This window comes from Schistosoma mansoni, assembly GCF_000237925.1.
Source record: "Schistosoma mansoni, WGS project CABG00000000 data, chromosome 1 unplaced supercontig 0094, strain Puerto Rico, whole genome shotgun sequence".
Lineage (NCBI taxonomy): Eukaryota > Metazoa > Platyhelminthes > Trematoda > Strigeidida > Schistosomatidae > Schistosoma > Schistosoma mansoni.
In genome coordinates, this window is record NW_017385991.1 from 508,965 (window position 1) to 533,278 (window position 24,314).

The window sequence follows — 24,314 nt, forward strand, 5'->3', positions numbered from 1 at the left end:
AAATCTCCACAAAACCCGTTCTGACTATAATCATATGCTCACTGGTGACTGACTTCAGATACATGTCCTGGAGTTCTAGTGGGAAGCAGTGACTAGTGGAGTTCAACCAGGTCTGTTAAGAGATATCAACTCACTGATGACATTGGTGAATGGTTGTTCAACTTTGTGGATTGGTTGAAGTTAGACATTAACACTGTTGGATGCCGGACAACTCAGTGGTCTATCGGTTAAGGGCTCTGGCTCGAGACTGGTAGGTCCTGGGTTCGAATTTCGCGAGTGCGGGATCGTGGGTGCGCACTGCTGAGGAGTCCCATAATAGGGCGAAACGGCCATCTAGTGCTTCAAGGTTTTCCATGGTGGTCTATCTTCAATCGACTCATGATTTCAACTTTGATAAATACTGAAATCTCCACAAAACCCCTTCTGATAATAAGACTATTCATGATAGATTTGAACTCATTTTATGGTGCGGGTTACCTATATCCATATAAGTAATATATAGCGATGGTTAGGCATAGAATGATCGATAAGAAAAAAACGGGAGCGAAACGCAATTCGTATGAAAATGCATGAATAATGAAATCACAGACGATGGACTAATATTTACAGAAGGAACAGTCAAGGTTGAGACAATTGATTGATAGTTTGCAAATTAACTGTCTGATTTTAGTGAGATATTCTGTAATTTTGTGATCGAATACATTCGATAGTCCCCACTCGTGTTCTCGTTCACTACAAATTGAAATAGTTATTTATACAAAGTTTCTTTTTTTTCTATTCTTAAGATTCGTAACTGAATTCGATATCTTTGTTGATGTAGAGGTTCTTTTGAACGGATACATCGATATTACTTACATCTTGTAACTTGATTATGATATGTGGTTATAACTGGTATTGAAATTTAGGATATATGCTTCACTATAATTGAGACTAATTAGATGAGAGAACTCAGATTCTAATATTTGCATTACAATGGAGACTTTACTCTAAAATCCATCACCTCATGTGCATACTGCGTTTCCTACATAGCCGATGAATATTGATTGTCAAAAGCATTTCGTTGATAACTTCTAAGTCGATCGAAACATACATCTTAATTTTCTCTGACACCTATTATCTAAAGAATAACCAACTGAAAAGTCGTTGGATTGTATGTATCTATATTCATCTCATTATAAGCTTCATTTCGATCTATGGATTATTACTGTACGATTTACTGTTCCCAAATTATATTCAGTTTATTGATTACTGTCTCTCCCGTTCACAGCCACATTTGGCTTGATCTTGTAGAAATATTATTTTTCTATTTTACGGTGTAATATGGTCTGTCTGCCTGGTATATAAACCAAGTACGTATGAAATAAACGATTCACATAGCAGAAGCTGTTATTGGTGTTCTGGACTAAACTGAAAGGGCTAGGCGGATAAAGGACCAATAAAGACGCTAGACTGCTCATACCGGTCAATCGTCATTGGTTTAGCACAGTACCAAGATTGATGAATAAGTCATATTTCGATTGGTGAATAAATCACGTGATGAAACGCCGGGCTTAAATTCACAACACCAATCTATAAAGAACATAATCTAAATTTATAAAAAGAAATAAAGATGGATTAATGTTCTTGAGAGTTGTTGCTTTGTTATTGTCATATTATGTAATCCCAATTATAACTTGGAAACTCTTCTAGATGGCACATAATATTGATGATATTGTCCTTTACAATAAAATATCGATTTATAGATCATTATATATTCTTCATGGTATTCAACATTATCACTTTGTCATTGTTCTGCAACTTATAATGGATTGAAGAATTTTCACCTTAAACCTTTCATTCATAAGATCTTATGAAATCTTATTAATCTATGGTTAAACCTTTGCTTTATATTACATAGACCTTAAGTATTCAGAAAAATATTGAACTAGTTTTGTTATTAAAGATGGATAGTGCCTAGCAGTGGAATGTAGGACACGCGTTGGAAGCGAACGGTACTGGGTTTGAGTCTCAGAGTGAATATCAACTCTCAGATGCAGGTACATCCAGCTAACGAGTCCCAAATAGAATGAAACACGCGTCCTTGATTCCACTGTTAGCCGCCATCCATCTTTGCTTATAATGCTTGTGAATTAAGGCTATATCTTGGCAATACGCATAGTACGCATATATGCCAATAAGAGACTGATCAATTATCAGAAGGGGTTTTGTGAAGATTTAGTACTGATCAATTGCAATCTTAAACATCAATGGGAAGATTCAACCGCAACGATACCAAGTGAATTTACCTTAATCTTTCAAACAAGATCATCTTGACAACAGTAAACCATGAAATAATTTAACATTATCATTTCCCTTCTAATTCAGTAATTCATGAAAGTAAAATATAGATGGTAATTCCTAATATCAAATGGATATACTAACAGATATGTACATTCATGAGAATGTCCAATTACCGTTGAGATAAACATGACCTTAGCAAAATGAATAATCTATTCATTTAGCACAACTTGCTCATAACTGTATTTGACTAGAAAAAATCTTTTGAATTCACCTAATATCTAAATACTACTCTACAGGACATTAAAACTAGGCACCGAGTCCATTGCCGAGGAATTACAATGATTACCATTTGAGTGTACCAGTCCAAGAAAAACGATGAACAAAATATCTCCCTAGAATCTAATTATTAATTAAATCGTTGCAAATAATTAAAAAGTACATCTAGATTTAACTCCAATTGTAGCTCCTTCGGGGGTTACTATCGGTTCCAGGCCCCGGGGTTACAGACCCCACTCCATAGAAAACTAACTCGCTAAAGAAAACTCATAAAAAATAATTAATTGAATAGATTTAACTCCACCTGTAGCTCTTCTGGAGTTACTAAGGGCCCCAAATCCTGGTTAAAGGAGGAGGGTTGGGCATGGCGTTAGCTACCCCATCCCCTAGAAAACTAACTCGCTACAACAACTTTCACTAGAAAACATAATTCTTACCAGATAATGTTGAGGAGATTTTTAATATCATTTCATAATTTTTTGAAATATTCTTAGTTAAATTAATGAGAGATAATGATATTAAACTAGAATTCATATTTCGTATCCTTTCTTTTTGTAAAGTAACCTTTTCAATATCATTTATTGAAAGAAAATTATTGATTTCCGATGATTTTTGTGATAAAATCAATGGATCAGTTCTTTTTTTCATGTTGATTGATCTTTGAGAACAAAAAAAAGAGAATTCGAAGATTATTAATATTTTAAAATTTGTTAGAGGGAAGATTTTATAGTTGAAATCATGAGTCAATTGAAGCTAGACCATCATGGAGAACTTGCAAGTACTGGATGACCGTTTCGTCCTATCGTGGGACTCTCCAGCAGAGCGCATTCACGATTCCACCTCACGAGATTTGAACCCAAGACCTATCAGTCTCGCGCCAGAGCACTTAACCGATAGACCACTGAGTTGTCCGGCATCCAACAGTGTTAATGTCTAACTTCAACCAATCCACGAAATTGAGCAACCATTCACCAATGTCATCAGTGAGTTGATATCTCTTAACAGACCTGATTGAACCTCACTAGTTACTGCTTCTCACTGGAACTCCAGGAAATACCACATGGAGACAATTACTAGTGAGCATATAATCATTATCAGAAGGGGGGTTTATGGAGATTCTAGTATTTTTATAAATGAAATCATGAGTTAATTGAAGCTAGAACACCATGGAGAACCTGGAAGCATTGGACGGTCGTTTAGTCATATTGTGCGACTCCTCACTAGTGCACATCCACGATCCCGCCTCGTGAGATTGGAACCCAGGATCTACCGGTCTCGCGCGCGAGCGCTTAACCTCTAAAACACTTGTAAAATCTGAACTGTTTTTAATATCCCTATATTGACGTGTAGAGGAACTGATTCATTAATGAGATGAACTTGCCAGTCACATAAAATCTACATACAGAAGAATAAATGACAGTTGGTTATTTGTAATCTAGATTGTTCGAAATAGTCTTTGTTAACAAACTCTCTTTCGTACACATTGTCGAGTGGTTCATGGTTTCCAACCAAATGACTAAATTACTACTCAGAAGTCCTTTATGCAAGAAAACAGATCAGTCTATTTGTATTGGTTTAATTTACAACATTAACAGTAAAATCTAAAGCAATGTCTGTCAATGAAGCGTATACCGATACACAGATGCATGAAAAAAGGTAGCAAATAAAACAGCCTTTCCATAGTAGGCATAACATTTGAAGATAAACTTTCGTGGATTACATTTGGGGACGTTAGATCCCCAGGACACACTTGGAAAAAGTCTTAATTTTGTAATTTTATCCTGAAAATTTTAATTTTATATTTTCGCGCCGAGAGACGCTTAGTTGACCTACAGCTCACATTTCCCACTCGGAATTCCTTGACTGTCATTGATGCCGGTTTTTTTAGTACACTGTTTTGTAGCTCTCCCAAGGGCAGTTCTATCATTGTATAAATAAGCTTGATTTGTATTCCTAGTGACCTAATATTTCTGGATGCTTGTAGAATGCATTCTCTACACCTCATCAAGACTTCTCGATCTAGCCTATCGTGTCACTGTGTCATTGACCTTCGTTCCGTTTACAGGGTAGGGTGAACTCGTAATAGCATAAAGCATATCAAGTAAATTGCTTATAAATAAATAAATATTTGAAAGATTTGGAAACGCTGCTTCAAATTGAAAAATGAAACGCAACAATGAAGTCGGAATGTAAGCGATTCGTTTTAATCAGAGGAATTAAACTACTTTCATAAATAAGCTACAGAAAATTATTATTATTATTTAGACTACTTTATTATTAGTAAGTAGTACAAATGATTGAAATAAAGGTGGAGTCATGTTTTAAGTGGTCTATTGGAAACGATGTACTGAAATTAGGAATACAAATTCAAATCACTCAACAAATACAGACATAACATCTTAATAAATCTTGGCAGCATATACATATGTATGTATGAGTAGTTTACCTATCATAGAAGTATGAAGTAGATAGATTTGATCCATTCAAATGAGAAACATTAATGTGACAAGCAAAATCAATGTGAATGTTTCTCAATAATGAGACTTCACTTTGTGTAATTTCAGCATGTAATGTTCCATAAAATACAGATCCATACTACAAAAATATGAAAAGAAAGTTAAGATTATTAGGATGAAATACGAAAAGTGAGATCACATTTCTTTTTTAACTTAGTGTAATTATTATTCTACATCACGTCGTTTTAGTCCTATTTGCCAGTCCTCAGATGGATATACCTGCATCTCACAGTCGAAATTCACTTCGGGACTGGAAACCAGTACCGTTCGATTCAATTGCCATCACATTATCCACTTAACTACTGAGTTCAAATAAGAAGAAACCTACGTTCTGCATTTCACTATTAGCTACCATGCATCTTTTCTTAGAATGCTTGTGACTTAATGTACTATCGAGGTAATCCGTACACCATGCACATATGTCAATAACAATTTAATCACTTGCAGTTCTAAACATCAATCAGAACGTTTAAATAAACAATACAAAATGAATTTAAGCTTGATCACATTGCACAAGCTGGTGGCTATGAGGAATCAGTAGCTGACAATGCTTACAATGCTTATGACTTGAGACAATATCGAGACAATACAGACAGTATGCACACCTGGAGGGAAGCACGGGATGCACTAGAGAGCTAGGGTGCGGTTGATTGATTTAGACTTCGCAGATGATCTGACTTATCTATCACACACGCAACAACAAATGCAGGAGAAGACGACCAGTGTAGCAGCAGTAGGTCTCAACATACTTAAAGGGAAAAGCAAGACTCTCTGATACAATACAGTACTCAACAATCGAATCACACTTGACTGAGAAGCTTTGGAGGATGTAAAAACCACATATCTGGGTAGCATGACCGATGAACACGGTGGATCTAATGCAGATATGCAGGTGCAGATCAGCAAAGAAAGAGCAGCATATTTACAGCTGAAAAACATCTGGAACTCAAAACAATTGTCTGTCAACCAACTACAAAGTCTGAATTTTCAATATAAATGTCAACACATTTCTACTTTATGGAGCGGAAACCTGGAGAACTACGAAAGCCATCATCCAGAAGATACAAGTGTTTATTAACAGTTGTCCATGCAAAATACTTCGGATCCGTTGGTCAGACACTATCTTCAACAACCTATTATGGAAGACAACAAACCAGATTCCAGTGGAGGAAGAAACCAGTAAGAAGCGCTGGAAGTGGATAGGACACACATTGAATAAATCACCCACAACTGCGTCACAACGCCAGCCCTCACATGGAATCCTGAAGGTCAAAGGAGAAGAGGAAGACCAAAGAAGATATCACAGAGAAATGGAGACAGACATGAGAAGAATGAACAACAATTGTATAGAACTAGAAAAGAAGGCAGAGGACATAGAGGGTTAGAGAATTCTCGTCGTTAACCTATGCTCCATTGTAAGTAACAGTCGTAAGTAAGTAAGTAAGTATAAATACATCCCAATAAATGACTGATCAATCAAAGTCCTAAACCAAAACAATATCCAGTATAATTATAAGTAGTATATATATTAAACATTCATTTTTTCTTACTTTATAATTAATTTCATAAATTCCACATTGTTTTAATTCATTAAATTGAATATTTAACATTAAACAATATTGATTATGGTTAGGATTATTGATTAAATAACATTTTTTATTATTGATTGAATAATTAAATAAATTTTTAATAAATTTTGGAAAATTTATTGATTTTTTTAAATAAATGAGATCACTGTTTAATTTATAATTATAATTATGATTGATTATTGATATTGGATATGGATTATTGAAACAAATATGGATACTTTCTTGATTACATGTAATATGTACTAAGAAGAAAAAAAGAGAAAAAAAGAAAAGGAAAATAAAAAAAAGAGAAAAAAGAGCTGGTTACAATCAAAGATGGATAGTGATTAGTAGTAGAATCCAGATTGATGCGTGTTTCCTCCTATATGGGACTCGTCAGATGGAGGCACATATGCCAATAACAGACTGATCAATTGCAGTCCTAAACATTCATGGGAAGATACAAGCAAACAACACCAAGTGAATCTAACTTCACCACATGACAAAAGCAGGTGACTATCAGGACTCAGTAGCTTACTGGATAACGCGATGGCGTTTGAAGAGAAAGGTACTGAGTTTGAGTCTTAGAGTGAACAGCAAGTCTGAAATGTAGGTACATCCATCTGACGAGTCTGAAATAGGAGGGAACGCGTGTCAAACTGGATTCCGCTGCTAGCCACTATCTATCTTTGCTTATAATGCTTGTGAATTAAGGCTATATCGAGACAATACGCACAGTATGCATATATGGCCAATAAGAGACTGATCATTTGCAGTCTTAAATAACCATGAGAAGATACATGTAAACAACACCAAGTGAATATAAAAATGCTGATTGCTTTTTCTGTATGTTTTCCCAGTTCGTCATTATGATTACAGATAATAAAAAAATCTACATGAGGATTTTAATTTTTCATAGTTGAAATCATAAGTCAATTAAAGCTGAGGAGTTCCATAATAGGACGAAATGGCCGTTCAGTTCTTCCAGGTTTTCCATGGTGGTCCAGCTTCAATTGACTCATGATTTCAACTATGAAACATACTGAACTCTCCACAAAACCCTTTCTGAGGAATTTAATTGTTATGTAATCTAGTTCAATCAATACTTGAACTACGATTATAAAACTAGACAATCATGGAGACCCTAAAAGCACTGGACTATTCAGTAGTAGTGGTGATCTATCTTTAATTGACTTATGAATTAGAGTATTTAATTTTCATTTCAATAGTTGAGATAGTGAGACAATAACGAAATGAAGACAATGGTGGATGTGTCACTCAATTTTGTGGATTGGTTGAAGTTAGACATTAACACCGTTGGATGCCGGCTCAGTGGTCTAGAAGTTAAGCGTTCGCGCGCGATACCGTTAGGTCCTGGGTTCAAATTTCGTGAGTCGGATTCGTGGATGTGCACTGCTGAGAAGTCCCATAATAGGACGAAACTGCCTTTCAGTGCTTCCAGGTTTTCCATGATGGTCTAGCTTCAAATGATTCATGATCTTGACTGTCAAAAAATTACTAAAATCTGCACAAATCCCCTTCTGATAAATATCATAAGGTTTAGAATATTTCTCATTGGGGGTAATAAATTTATCTAATCTCGACTTCTGTTGTTTGAAATACTTTTAGAATTATTCGAACATGTGGCTGATCAAATGTTCCATTGTTCTTTTTTTCCAAATTTTATCCTATCCATGTAACTCTTCTCTATAAACGCTTCGAAATTTCGAAATAAACAGAAATGTTACAGAGGGTAGATAATTTTAGTGAATAGAAAGAATGATCTGGTTTAATGGTTGGGTTTCAGATAGGAAATGAAACATTAATTACTGTTCAATATACAAATGGGCTATTAGTCTGTTTTTGATAGAGAAGCTCTAAAACAGGTGGAATCTTTCACGTATTTGGCTAGCATCATCGATGAACGTGGAGGATCCAATACAGACGTAAATAAGAGGATTGGCAAAGCAAGGACGACATTACTATAATTGAATAACATATGGAACTCAAACAACTGTCAACGAGTACCAAAGTCACAATCTTCAGTACAAACGTCAAGACAGTTCTTCTACCGTACCGAGATGAAACCTGATGAACTACGACAACCATCGTCAAAAATGTACAAATATTTATAAACAGTTGTCTACCTACAACTAGAAAGCATTTACATTATATGAGTATATGACTAAGCAAAGATGGATAGTGACTAGCAGTGGAATTCAGGAGGCGCGTTTTAGTCCTATTTGCCACTCATCAGATGGACGTAAATGCACCTCACAGTTAATATTCACTTTGAGACTCAAATCAAGTACCGTTCGATTCAAACGCTATTACGTTATCTAAATAGGACGAAACATACGTTTTGCATTCCTCTACTAGCTACCATCCATCTTTGCTTACAATGCTTATGACTTAAAGGAATATCGAGGCAGTCCGCACAAGCTGCACATATGTCAATAAGAGACTGATCAATTGAAGTCCTAAACATCAATGAGAAGATTCAAAGAAAACAATATCAATTGAACTTCACATTATAGTTACTAGTAATAAGCTAATAAATGATCTATACTTCATTCAATGCTCAATTATTCTGTATTGACTATTGAAACAACACCAACAAAGAAAACTTACATAAGTATTCTATACAATCCTTTTTGTTCCTATTCAATATTGAAGGTTCTTTTACTTGTTTATATTGATCAAATTGAATATTTTTTTTTTTCATTAAAAATTGATTAAAATCTGGATCATCATTTATATCTATATGATATAAGCAAGTAGTATCACTACTTGAACATTGATTATTTTGTTTAAATAATGAACATGTACAACGATATTGATTATGTAATTTATTGATTGATCCAATATTGAATTGATAACATTTATTATTTGATTGATAACAATTTTGACAATCAATAATTGATGGATCAGTTATTTCGTGAACTTTTTTTGTTTTGAAAAAGGAAAAAAAAAGAAAAGAAAAAAGAGAAAATGAAAATGAATAAGAAAATATATAATTAGCTTCTTATATATAAGTGTAAGGATGGCTCGTTGACTGTTATGTTGATTGCCTGAGTGTCCAGTGAATATATGAACGTGAAGATCTCCGTCAATCAGAGAGCAGTGAGTTATTGATCAGAGCTATGATACATGAAAAACCGTATGAGCAGTCTTGAGTACTTATCAGTCCTGTTTTCTGCCTAGCTCAGCCGGTTAAGTCCAGAACATCAATAACAGCCTCTACAATATAAATCATTGTTCTCAAGCATATTGGGTTTATATATCAAACAAACTGACCATATCGCACCATAAAATAGACAATAACATTTGTACAAGAGTTAGCTAAATGCGACTGTGAATAGGGGGATTAGTAATTAATAGATTGGGTATAGTTCAAGAATGGTTAAATCGTACAGTAGTTGTCTATAGGTTGAAATAAAGCTTTTAATAAGAGGAACACGAATATGAATACTTGAGTTACTTAACAATTATAGAATAGAAAATATACATATCATATTGCTCCATAAATAGTCCTTAAAGTTACCATTCATAATTCTCCATGGAGTATAACAGATATGAAACTCCAAAATGCTATACAGTCTTATATAATTTTAAATTAACTTCAAACTGAATAATATCTATTATGTTTCTATTTTTATCAGTACAGAATTATACACTAATAAAAATAGAAGCAGAAGAATAGAGTCATACACAGATCAGCAAATTAACAGCAGGATATCTACAATTGAAGAATATCTGGAAGTCAAAACAATTGTCAACCAACAACAAAGTCACAATTTTCAATATAAATGTCAAGATGGTTCTACTGTATGGAGCGAAAAAGCGAAGAACTACTACAACCATCATCCAGAAGATACAAGTGTTTGCTAACAGTTGTCTACGCAAGATACTTCGGATTCGTTGACCAGACAATATCATCAACAACCTATTGTGAGAGAGAACAAACGAGATTCCAGTTGAGGAAGAAATTGAGAAGAAGTGCTGAAAGTGGATAGAACACACATTGAGGAAAGCATTCACAACTGTGTCATATGGAAAGATCTCATATGGAATACTGAAGATCAAAGGAGAAGACTAAGTCCAAAGAACATATTACTCCGAGAAATGGAGACAGGTATGAGAAGAATGAATAAAATTTGGATAGAATTAGAAAGGAAGGCCGAGGACAGAGTGAGTTGGAGAATTCTGGTCGGTGGACTATGCTCCATTGTGAGTCACAGGCGTAAGTAAGTAAGTGCAGAATGATACAATCATAACTATGGTTTTACAAGTGTATTAAATTCTTATTGACCTAACTTTAGACCATAACTCTTAACACAATATTAAATTAATCCATCAAATCTCCTATTCACAAGAAAAAAAAAAGAAATTCTAGATGATTGAGAAACTTAATTTATCGACTTAGAGGCCAGTTTTTCATTATTCACTCCCTTATATGTATGTGTAAAGTTGATGATTCCACTTACTAACTTAATTTTAATCTATTTTACTAATTTAAACGGATTAATTTTAAACTGGCTTTATATTACTATTATTATCATTAGTAGTAGTATTGGTAGTAGTAGTAGTAGTAGTAATAGTAATGGTACTAGTAGTATTAGTATTATTACTACGTGTCATTGTAACTGTCTAAATGAAGCAAACAATGGATAGAAACAATAAAATTAGACAATAACATATTAATTAATATGAATGGTCTAAGTAATAATCATTTTATAATAATAATAATAATAGGAGAAAATCATAAGATGTTACATAATATGGAATAATGAATAAACTAGGATTTTAGATAAACTCTTTTTATTAGAAAAGGGGGTTTTGTGGTGATTGTAATAATGTAATAGTTGAATTCATTATTCGATTAAAGCTAGATCATTATGGAAAACTCGGAAACACAAGACGACCGTTTCGTCCTAGAATGGGACTCTTCAACAGTGATCATCCACTATACCACTCACGGGGCTCCAACCAAGGACGTTCGGTCAAGATTAACCTCTGATGCTGACGGGTTTTCTGTGATGATCTAGCTTTAATAGACTCATGAATTATAATAATAAATTACTAGGATCTTCACAAAAGCACCCTTTTTGATAGTAATCATTATGTGGTCACTGGTGACTGGCTTCAAGTGGCATTTCCCGGAGTTGTAGTGAGAAGCCGTGACCAGTAGAGTTGAACTGTGACTATTGTGAGTCAGTTACTCACTGAGGACAATGGTGGATGATAGCGCAGTTTCATGGATTGCTTGAAGTTGGACATTAACATAGTCGGATGCCGGCTTAGTGATCTAGAGTTTAAGCGTCCGCGAGCAAGATTGTTGATGTGCACTGCTGAGGAGTCCCAGAATAGGAAGAAACGGCCATCCAGTGGTTCTAGGCTTTCCATGGTGGTCTAGCTTCTACTGACTTCTGAATTCAACTATAAAATTATTCATTATTATTAGAGATTACTTTGAATCTTCTTGGATCCCTTGGGGAGTTCATAAATGTCAATCAAAATCAGATATTCCAACAACCACCACCACAACAACAACAATAAAAGTTGAATTCATATCATATAATAATAATTAACTTACAACATTCAAAATAATCTAAATTCTTTTGATAAACTGGTATCCAACCATCATGACATACACAAATATTTAAATTATGTTTAGTTGTCAATTGTGTTTGATCCAAATCATTCATTGAATTCTTATGACAAATTGCTTTTTGACTTATACATACCTTATTAATATGATTACATTCTTCTCCAATATCAACTAAAATATATAAAAAGAAGGAATCTTTAAATCAAGTAATTTATTACTAAGGTATAACTTGATATTTTCATAGTTGAAATCATGAGTCGAATGAAGCTAGACCACCATGGCAAACCTGCGAAGCACTGGAAGATCGTTTCGTTCTATTGTGGGACTCCTCAGCAGTGCGCATCCACGATCCCGCCCCACAAGATTCGAATGCAGGAACTGTCGGTCTCGCGCGAGAGCGCCTAACCTCTAGACCACTGAGACGGTGTCCGATTGTTGTGTGTCTAACTTTAAACAATTCACGAAGTTGAGCAACCGTTCACCGATTGTCTTCAATGAGTTGATATCTCACGAGGTGGGATTGTGGATGCGCACTGCTGAGGAGTCCCACTATAGGACGAAACGTCCGTCCAGTGTTTGCAGGTTTTCCATGGTAGTCTGGTTTCAATTGACTCATGATTTCAACTATGAAAGTACTGAAATCTCCTCAAAACTCCTTCTGATTATAACTTGATAATTTTGAATAAATTGAGGATTGAGATTAGTGTTTTGGATTCAACAGATAGAGCTAGTCAGGAAGGGCAACTGATAAGGACTTTAGACTGTTCGTATGGGTTAACACGCCATTATTATTAGCAGTAATGTTGTAGTGAATGAGAACACAGATAAGGACAACCGATTATGTATTAGCACAAACTACAAAGTTCCTTGATAAAATAGAAAAACCATACTCTGATACTTCGTTTGCAAAGTGTTCATTAATTGTCTCAAACTTCATTGTTCCTGGAGTTTCACACCGATTGCTTTGTGTTTATGTTCCTCTCTTCTCGATCTTTTCAATCTTTTACTGCCAGCTATTCTATTCCTGACTAATGATATATACTATTTATGTCGATATAAGTAGCCCACATCACAGTATTACCTTTATCTAATATTATATTTTTAGTACAATATAGAACTCTCAGTACAAAGTATTTCAACAAGTTTCCGTTTCTTACTTCTTGATCGATCATGACGATCAATATTGAGTGATCACCAGTTAGATGTCACCACTCCAGTCAGTCGACATTTGAATAATCTTCATTCTTTTCAATTCACATTGCCAGTAATAACAATAACTCTGATTGGGTCTTTTATTACATGTACAATGAATGGTTGCACATTTTTCACAAACGCATCTCAATAGGTGATGCGAATAATAGCCATAATGATGTATTAAAGCAAACAGAATTAAATAACTTGTTGAAATATCTAGATAGCAGGGACAGGTAGCTCAAATGTTCAAACATGCCGCCAAATAGAGAATAGACAGAACTGTTTAGAAACAATTCCGTTTACATTTGATTAAAGTTAAGTTTTAGGTTTTTTTGTTGACTTCGAACTTATCTGGAAGTATGTGAAGTGGTAATTTGCTTACACGAATCACAATGTTTAATGCTCTGGTTGCAATTTAGATCATACGTAAAAAGTGTAAGTCATGAGTACGTTAATTTACATAGTTACTGACAAATAAGATGAGTTGGTCAGGCTTCTGGTTAGCGCTTTTTTAGCGAGTTAGTTTTTCTACGGGATGGGGTCGCTAACAACATGCCCAAACCTCCTTCGTTACCCAGGCAGTAACTCTAGAAGAGCTACAGGCGGAGTTGGATAGCACATACATTAAGGAAATCACCATTGTGCATTACAAGGCAATCTCTTACTTGGAATCCGGCAGGGAAGCGGAAAAGAGGAAGGTCAAAGAACACATTACGCCGGGAAATAGAAGCAGATATGAAAAGGATGAATAACAACTGGAAAGAACTGGAAAGGAAGGTCCAGGACAGAGTTGGATGGAGAATGCTGGTGAGCGGCCTATGCTCCTCGACGAGGAGTAACAGGCGTAAGTAAGTAAGTGGTCAGTCTTCAAAATATAGTTTCTAGGTTACTGCATTTTATTCGAATCACTTTTTAATTTTAAAGAAACTGTCATTTTAATGTAACGATGAGAAACGACGCTGTTTCACGAGATCGTTTTTCTGACATTATAATGGCGAAACACAAATTATTAGGGTTAGATATTCCAGTTGGTCCACACAAGAATCAATAAGATAATATGGCTACATTTGAAATATTTACTTCACTGATATAATGGCATCAACATTGGAGCCTAAGCAATTAAGTTTGATAATCCATCGACGAATTTCGTGGAAATGTTAAAGCAGACTGATGTATTCCGAAGAGAATTATGAATCGTAACTCTAAGGTCTATTTATAGACCAATGTAATATGCCTATTTCCTATTGTATAATTGTTACGTAACTAAACTATTCATATTCGTGTTTCTCTTATCATTAGCTTTATTTTGACCTTTGAACTATTATTATACGATTCTTGAGTTATCATCAGTCTATTGACTACTTTCTCCCTATTCACAGCCACATTGGCCAATTATTGTACAAATGTTATTTTCTATTTTATGGTACGATGTAGTCTGTTTGGTTTGTATATAAATCCAGTATGTTTGTGAATAATGATTCATATTCTAGAGGCTGTTATTGGTGTTCTGGACTTAACTTGGTGGGCTAGGCAGATAGCAAGTAGTACTCAAGACTGCTCATACAGCTTTTATGGATCATTGCTCTGATCGATAATTCGCTCCTCTCTCATTGGCGGGAATCAGCACGTTCATATATCAAATAGGGCACTACGCACCCATACTATATAACACAGACGTTTTGCGAATTTCTGACGAAATTCGTAGCTACATTGATAAAAACGGACTTCACTTTCTTCAGATCAGTTTAGGAGTTACTCACGTTCATGCCAACACTTTAATAATGTAACTAACACCATTTTTATACCTAAGGGGGGTTTAGTCAGTTGAGTGATTACTTTTTTCATAGTGGGTAAGTGTAACCTACAAGTGAATTTGACCCATATTGGGATTTAAACCACTGACTTTATAGGTTATTGACTAATGGTTATGTAAACATGAGTTTTTCAAGCATCATGATGAATACGATACTATCAGACCTATGAGTTGGGCATCAGTAATTCGAATTCTAAACTTTAACTAAACTAAAATATTTTGCAACTATAGCTATAGAGAATATGTCAGAAGTAGAAAAAAACATATTGTACTTTACCGATCATAAATTTAAATTTAAGCGCTGATCATTAGATACCAGTTATCTACTATTGTGCTGAGTTACTTATATCCACATAAGTAGTATATGACGATGGTCAGGCATAGAATGTATTTCAGTAGAATGATCGATAAGGAAAGGACGGCAACGGAACGCAATTGGTATGAAAATGCATGAACAATAATAATCGGAGACGATGGTCTGATATTTACAGAAGGAACAGTCAAGATTGAGACAATGGATTGATAGTTTGCAAATTAACTATTTACTGTATGGTTGTCAGATTTTACTGAGATATTCTGTAATTTTGTACTCAAATACATTCGATTGTCCTCACTCGTGTTCTTATTCACTACACTATCCTGAAATGGACTGAGTCTGGACGTTCATCAAGATACTTAGTGTTCTTAGACTCAATCCTTGAGATTACCTTGGCTGTATCATATACTAATGTTATTGTGGTGACATTTATATTTATCACTTCATGTTTCAGGAATCAGTAGGTAAACTATAAATAAGTTCACATCAATATATACTGGCTACTTGACATAAGTCTCAGTTAAAGTATCCATTTATTCCATTTGTTAATGTCTCATTGGTAATCGATGATCACGAGAGGGGGGGACAAATCAAGTTGGAACTATATTAATTAATCATTTATAATATGAATAAGATTTGTATTATATCGCTATTAATGGAACTTAACAGTCAGTCTCTCTCTATGTATATATAAGTATACAGATACGCATGTATTACACTTACCAGGGATTGGATTGCATAGATCAAAAAACGAATACTTCTGTATATCAGAAATGTTTGGTTTTCTAGGACATGCACATTGAAGGTTACTATATGAAAGTAGAAAAATATATGATTAGTTTAAAGATAGTTTTTGATCATAATTATTTTTTTTAAAAATAAAATACTTTAAATCCATATCTCTTTACATGAAAAGAAGTAGACAGTCAGGAACTAAAGTGTTCGAATTTCAATCAACAGAACGTAAGTTTCCACTTAACTTCTAAACTCTGGTTTTGAGTAAGCAAATAGTTTTATTGAAATTTATTCAAACATTATAAGTTTAAGTCATGGATCCGTTGGTCAGACACTATCAGCAACAACCTACTGTGGGAGAGAACAAATCACATTTCAGCAGAGGAAGAAATCAGAAAGAAGTGCTGGAAGTGGATAGAACACTTAATGAGGGAATCACCCAACTGTATCACAAGAAAAGCCCTCGCATGAAATCCTCAGGACCAAAGGGGGAAGAGGAAGACCGAAGAACACAATACGCCGAGAAACGGAGACAGACACGAGGAAAATGAACAACAATTTCATAGAACTAGAAAGGAAGGTCGAGGACATATTGGACTGCAGAATGCTGATCGGTGGCTTATGCTGCATTGTGAGTAGCAGGCGTAAGTAAGGTTCAAGTCAAGTACTTGATAAGTTTTAGAAAGGTGATAAAATCAATCCAAAGGTAACTTGATTCACATTGTAATTAATAAACTAGATATATTTGAAAATTTGCTAGTAACATCTATTAATTCCCAGGTGTTTATAATGTTGTTGTTAAAGAAGAAAATGTAAGTTTCACAATCAAATCTATTTTGACTTATAGGTTCTCATGATCATCAAAAACTTCAAATCGATTAATTACTTATGGGATTACGTGATATAAAACTATATCAATCAGTAAACTAGGATCCTTGTTGGTATCAGATTGAGATAATTAATAAAAGTTTATTTTATTAGTTGAATTCATGAGTCAATTGAAGCTAGACTACCATGGAAAATCTAGAAGAACTAGAAGGCGGTTTCGTCCTATTGTGGGACTTCTCGTAAGTGCGCATCCAGGGTCCCGCCTCATGATATTCGAACCCGAGACCTATCAATCTCGCGCGCGAACGCTCAACCTCTGGACCACTTAGCCGGCTGGCATCCAACAGTGTTAATGTCTAACTTCAACTAATCCGCGAAATTGAGCGACACATCCACCATTGTGCTCAGTGAGTTACTATCTCCCAACAGACCCGGTTGAACTCCACCGGTCACTGCTTCTCACTAGAACTCCAGGAAATACCACTTGAATCCAGTCACAAGTGAGCATATGTTGATTAATATTAGAAGGGGGTTTTTGTGGATATTACAGTAATTTTAATGGTTGAGATCACGAGTCAATCGAAGTTAGTTATTTCTTCAAATATCGGGGATTTTCTGTAGACCTACTACTAGCCATTTACAAATAAAATAAATAGAGAAATGATAATAACCTAAACTATGATAAGCTTATTCCTGATAATCAACAAGAAGAAATGACAACCTTCAGTATCACTAAAAAAACCTAGAAACGTTTACCAAGGAATTGTAAGTCTAGCTTTCTTATTTATCAATTCTAATATTAACCTGGAAAGGTGAGACGATTTGTTTACCTGGTAATAGTTAAACCTGAAATTGTTCCAAATCTTAGCCAATGACATTATTGGTTTGGTTTTTATTGTAACATCAGAACACTTTCTTAAACAAAGATGGATAGTGGCAAGCAGTGGAATCCAGTTTGACGCGTGTTTCGTCCTATAGGGCACTCGTCATCAGGATATAGCTGCATTTCAGAGTTGGTGTTCACTCTGGGACTCGAACGCCGGATGCACAGAATGCACATATGCTAACAAGACACTGATCAATTGCAGTCCCAAATAACAATGAGAAGATACGATTGAACAACATCAAGTGAATATAAGTCGTTCTTAGTTATAAAGTATCAATGTAAATGACAGTTACCACTGAAGTCATAGTAAGGATTGCTTAAGTAGGATATCTTGGACTTTTACGAGGTTGTGTAACATGTTTTCAAGAAGTACTACGAATGTTAGATACTTTCTGTAATTAGTTATATAATGACATCTTTAGAAAGTATAGCAAAGTTATATCTTCTTGGGCTTTACAATCCTTAAACTCCAAAATAAAGCTTCTTACTTATTTCCTGCTCATCGTTTTCGATTCTGAATTCAGTAGTGTGAAGACATTGGAGATTATAATGTAACTAGGATGTTAGTAACTAATGATTCATTCTAAATGCTTAGTGAGTTCATGCCGTAATCAACCACTTGATCTAGGTTCAATGTTAAGTTTCTCACATAAGAATGACATATCTGCATTCATGAGAAGAAAAGAGATATTTTTCCCATCAGATTTGATCTCTATCACTGATTTTAATTGTCAGATACATTATCACTCAGCTGTTTAAGCTGTTAATAAGCGCATATAACACTGAAATAGTTACACCGAAAGATTAACAAAAATGAATGCAACGTAGTCTTTAGTACTGTAGTCTTTAGTCTATTTATCAAGCTGCAATGTACCTATAAGTTGCGGTGCACTTTATTTAAAGTTGTTGATAGGGAATGTTTATTTAACCTAGGGTTATCATGGAATTGTTGACACATAATTGTAAGAGTTGTCTTTATTCTTAAGCCATATAATGCTTCTAGTAATTTTGTATTTATCCTGCTCAAAATGGTTACTTGCTTACTTACTTGCGCCTGTTACTCACAATAGAACATAGGCCACTGACCAACATTCCTCAACCCACCATGTTCTTAGCCTTCCTTCCTAGTTATATCCAACTTTTGTTAACTTTTCTCATGTGTGTCTCCATTTGTCGGCGTAATGTGTTGTTGGGTCTTCCTCTCCCCCATATGACCTTCAGTATTACATGTGAGGGCTTGTCTTGTGATGCAGTTGGATGATTTTCTCATTGTGTGTCCTATCCACTTCCAGCACTTCTTCCTGATTTCTTCCTCCGCTGAAATGTGGTTTGTTCTGTCCCACGGTAGGTTGTTGCTGATAGTGTCTAGCCAATGGATCCGAAGTATCTTGCGTAAACAATTGTTAATGCTCAAGATGGTAACCCCACACGATTATAACTACACTAAATTTTTATCCACCTATATAAAGTTTTGTTATCATTAAAATATTATATAGTTCATTATAATTTATAAGTATTATTCATTTGCATGAGAAGCTTTGGAAGATGTGGAAACCTTTACATATCTGGGCAGCATCATTGATGAACACGGTGGATCGGATGTAGATGTGAGGGCGCGGATCGGCAAAGCAAGAGCAGCATACCTACAACTGAAAAACATCTGGAGCTCAAAACAAATGTCAACCAACACCAAGGTTAGAATTTTCAATACAAATGTGAAGAAAGTTCTAGTGTATGGGGCGGAGACGTGGAAAACTACGAAAGCCATTATCCAGAAGATACAAGTGTTTATTAACAGCTGTCTACACAAGATACTTCGGATCAGATGGCCAGACACTATCAGCAACAAGTTACTGTGGGAGACAAGAAACCAGATTTCAGCAGAGGAAGAAATCAGGAAGAAGCGCTGGAAGTGGATTTGGCACACCTTGAGGAAATCACCTAATTGCGTCACAAGACAAGCCCTCACATGGAATCCTGAACGTCAAAGGAGAAGAGGAAGACCAAAGAACACATTACGCCGAGAAATAGAGACAGGTATGAGAAGAATGAACAAAAACTGGATAGAACTAGAAAAGAAGGCCCAGGACAGAGTGGGTTGGAGAAAGCTGGTCGGCGGCCCATGCTCCATTGAGAGTAACAGGCGTAAGTAAGTAAGTAATTCATTTGCATGTATAACTATTGGGAAACGAATTCTATTGAAGTGAACATTTACAAAATGACTTACTCTTGATAATAATCATTCAACAATAAACCATTTTTTCTATTATTTACTACACATACTCCATTAATTCTTTGACAATCTATGCATAACGGATTCAAACTGTCATTTGCACGTGGTACTAAAGAAATATCAAGAATAATGGATTATTCATATAAGATAATTAGAATCATATAATTTACGCAAAGAACTGACCTCAATTAGATAACCATCGAAAACTATGTCTAAATTCAATCAATTTCGGAGATTTATATGTAATGATGGATAGTGGCTAGCAGCGGAATCCAGGAAGTGCGTTTCATCCTATTTGGGACTCCACTGCTAGTCACTATCTATCTTTGTTTATAATGCTTGTGAATTAAGGCTATATCGAGGCAATACTCATAGTATGCACATATGCCAATAAGAGACTGACCAGTTGCAGTCCTAAACATCAATGAGAGGATTTAAACAAACAATATTAAGTGAATTTAATTGTAGAGATTGTTCATTCATCTTTCCACGAACAGTAATGGAAAATAGTTGCTTAATATTACGAATCGATTGAAAATAGAGATATAAAAGATTGTACTCTATCCCATATTATTCTCCCGTAAGGATTAAGAGGCTGTTCTATACGTTCTAGTTTTCAGTTATTCTGTGGCCCCGTAAGTTGTCTTCATTGATAAGGATTAGTGGTGAAAGAACTGATATCGTTAATAGCAGTGGTAAATAAAAATCAAACATGAAAGTGTTTCGGTGATGAATATTTCAAACATGTATATGAATAGGAGATGAACGATATATGAATAGATGAACTGTAGGGGTTAAGCGTAAATCAGTTTATCTAACCAATGTACAAAATACAATCAGATGAATATCTTATAATAAGCTTATGCAAGAAGAATTATTCGTCCTCTGATATGACTATTATTTACTATTACGGTGCGGGTTACTTATATCCACATAAGTAGTATATGACGATGGTCGAGCATTGGATGTATTTCAGTAGAATGGTCGATAAGGAAAGAACGGAACAGAATGCAATTGGTATGAAAATGCATGAACAATGGTAATCGGAGATGATGGACTAATGTTCGCAGAAGGAACAGTCAAGATTGAAACGATTGACTGATAGTTTGCAATTTAACTGTTTACAGTATGGTTATCAGATTTCAGTGAGATATTCTGTAATTTTGTGGTCAACTACATTTGATTGTCCCCACTGGTGTTCTTGTTCATTACACTATGATAATCGGGACTGGTTATTATACAATAGATGATTGTCGCCCATAGAATCCAATATCTCATTTGCCAATGAAAAACCAGAGAGCAATGTCTGGTTTATAATTGCGAACAATTCTTATTTAAGTAAAATATAACTATATACATTTTAAGCAGTCTGAAATCACAATAAAAAGAAGTAATTAAGTAGTATATATTGACTAGTTTGACAACTGAATAGATTTCTAAATATGATTGTTCTGACGAAATGAACTAGTAAATTGAAATGTGAAATTATAAACTTTCTACCACATTTTTCACTGATCGGAAATGATGATTCTGACTTCATAGAGTTTGTGTCAACGTCTTTAAAATCAATTTTACAAAGATGCGATCACTGTCCCACTGAAAAGAACATTTACTTTGATTGAATCTGAACGCAGTTTGGAGAGCTAAATCTAGTAAGGTTTTGTTTAATCTACCGTATCTATATTACTGAACATTTCAGTTTGAAAAATAGATTTCTACGATTAACAAATTCACTGATCTAATTACTTGTTGGTCTGTATTTAGTCAACATATTTGATAGTATTTCTTAGCATCAGTTAATAGAAGAAATTGTAGATCAACTTAAATCCTGTACAGTAGAATCAGGTCATTCATCTTCAAACACTTCGTTTGACACGATATACAAGATCTAGTCAAACATTCTTAAAGGATCATACCCTAACTCTAGATTGCATATATTCTATAATTCATAATTTAAAAATATGAGTTATGTGTGCAAAATATTGGTTATTGGATTTCCCAGCTCCAAATCAAGTAGACGTCTTGATGTAATTGTGCACTTTTGTACATATATATATGTATAGACAATATTAAAGATTTATATGCAATGATGGATAGTGGCTAACAGCGGAATCCAGGATGTGTGTTTCGTCCTATTTGGGACTCATCAGTTGGATGTACCTGAATCTGAGAGTTGATGTTCTTTCTGGGACTCAAACTCAGTACCGTCATTGTGTTATCCACTTAGTTACTGAGTCCTGATATCCACCTGCTTGTGCAATTAGGTGAAGATATATTCAGTTGGTGTTGTTTACTTGTATCTTCCCATTGTTATTTAGGACTGCAATTCATCAGTCTCTTGTTGGCATATGTGCATCCTGTTCGTACTGCCTCGATATTGCCTAAAGTCACAAGCTTTATATGCAATGATGGATAGTGACTAGCCACTATCCAACAAGAGACTGATCAATTTCAGTCCTAAATAACAATGGGAAGATACAAGTAAACAACACCAAGTGAATATAATATTAAAGATTCTTCTATCCTTATTTCCTTGCTATATACATATATTTGTACAGACTTCACAATCTGACTTCATAAAAGAAAGATGAAACTTATGGAATTAGAAGTTGAGACTATACTAAGCTGATAATGATATTACTGTCTAAGTTCTCAAATGGACACCAAATTTTATTTGTTCTACTGGATAATTATGAACATCAATATTATTAACAGAGGTTATTGAATGAGATTAAAGTTAGGGCAGATCATTACTGTACATAATTTTATAAATGAGCGTTTTTTCATCTATGTGTTGTATGCAGTATAAGCTATATTGCCAAGTAGAGCTGAAGGTCTTATGTGAGACTGGAGGTTCGCCATTGACAATGTAGATGGTTCGGCATTGCTTTGGCAAGTTTTTCTGACTGTTCATGTGAAAAGTTGGTTTACTGGTTAACCAATTTCATTCATACTGGTGGTCGCTTTTTGGAGTTCTCAAGAGCTATTGTCATTGGAGTATTATAAGGCATATCACCATTGCTAACATTAATGAGTTTGACTGTCGTGTAATTGGAATGGGTCAAGTTTGGCCTGTTCATTGTGTGCATAATTGATTTACGCGATCAATGGTTGAAATAATTATACATGTGATGTGAATATGTATATGAGTGGTGCGAATGGTCCACCAGGATGCTTGTTACCTGTGTGGTTTCGCCACGGGATTGAGCTGTACTATTCAGATTATAGCGTTAAAGCCTATGCGGTATCTGGTTCTCCTGTGAAGCGGAGTCGAGCTGTACTGCTCAAGTTAGGCCTGGGCAGTGTCTGGCTCTCCTGTTACCCGGGATTAAGCTGTACTGTTTGGGTTGTCACGCGAAAGTCTGGATGGTGTCTGGTTCTCCTAAAAACTAATGCAAAACTACCCTGGCCGACAAGGATATATTATATAACTGTGTGTGAACTGTGTTTGTTCATCTATTAATCACATTAATGGTCAGTAATTTGATAACAATCTAATCCAATAAAATAAGATCTTATCAATCATTCATTGGGTTGACTTTACATCGAATAGATATCAGTTCATTAAAAGCATCCTTTGATATTAAATTCATAACCAAAACTTACAGCAAGAAAAATGTTGAAATACAAATTCATAACCACTAGGACAAACACATCCACCAACGCCTGGATGACATATACTGCCATGAATATAGGAACAATCTGAATCTATACGACAGTATAAATCTGTAAGTACTAGGGATGAAAAAATAGAAAAATATCCAATCAACACATAGTACTAACTGAAATCGAGACAGTCATGTAATAAATTATTAGAAGAAAGAGACAGTTGTCGTTACGAACTCAATCAAAAATGTAACCTCTATACAACTAATTTGGTTCACATTATAACTTTAGTCGTTTCATGGAATAGCCAAAGAAGCGGCCAATTCCAATGGTGATAAATATCTTACTGAGGACGAAGGTAAACAACAAATATGTAGTACTAGTTTCAAAAATACTTTGAAAATGAAACTGTTCATGTGTGCTATACCTATTCATGCCATTGTAAACCTTCC

General features: G+C 34.9%; 1 protein-coding gene across 1 annotated transcript in view; it reads right to left on the reverse strand.

The window, feature by feature from the left end:
• Smp_158120 (hypothetical protein) overlaps positions 1-23,933 on the reverse strand; it is a gene marked incomplete at both ends in the record, with an annotated part of 36,470 nt that extends 12,537 nt beyond the window's left edge. Inside the window, 4 exons of the mRNA XM_018791715.1 lie at positions 12,237-12,422; positions 16,298-16,383; positions 20,251-20,365; positions 23,909-23,933. Of these exons, the coding sequence (XP_018645132.1) occupies positions 12,237-12,422; positions 16,298-16,383; positions 20,251-20,365; positions 23,909-23,933 (412 nt within the window). The remainder of the gene's footprint in view (positions 1-12,236; positions 12,423-16,297; positions 16,384-20,250; positions 20,366-23,908) is intronic.
• Between the last annotated feature and the right edge of the window lie 381 nt (positions 23,934-24,314).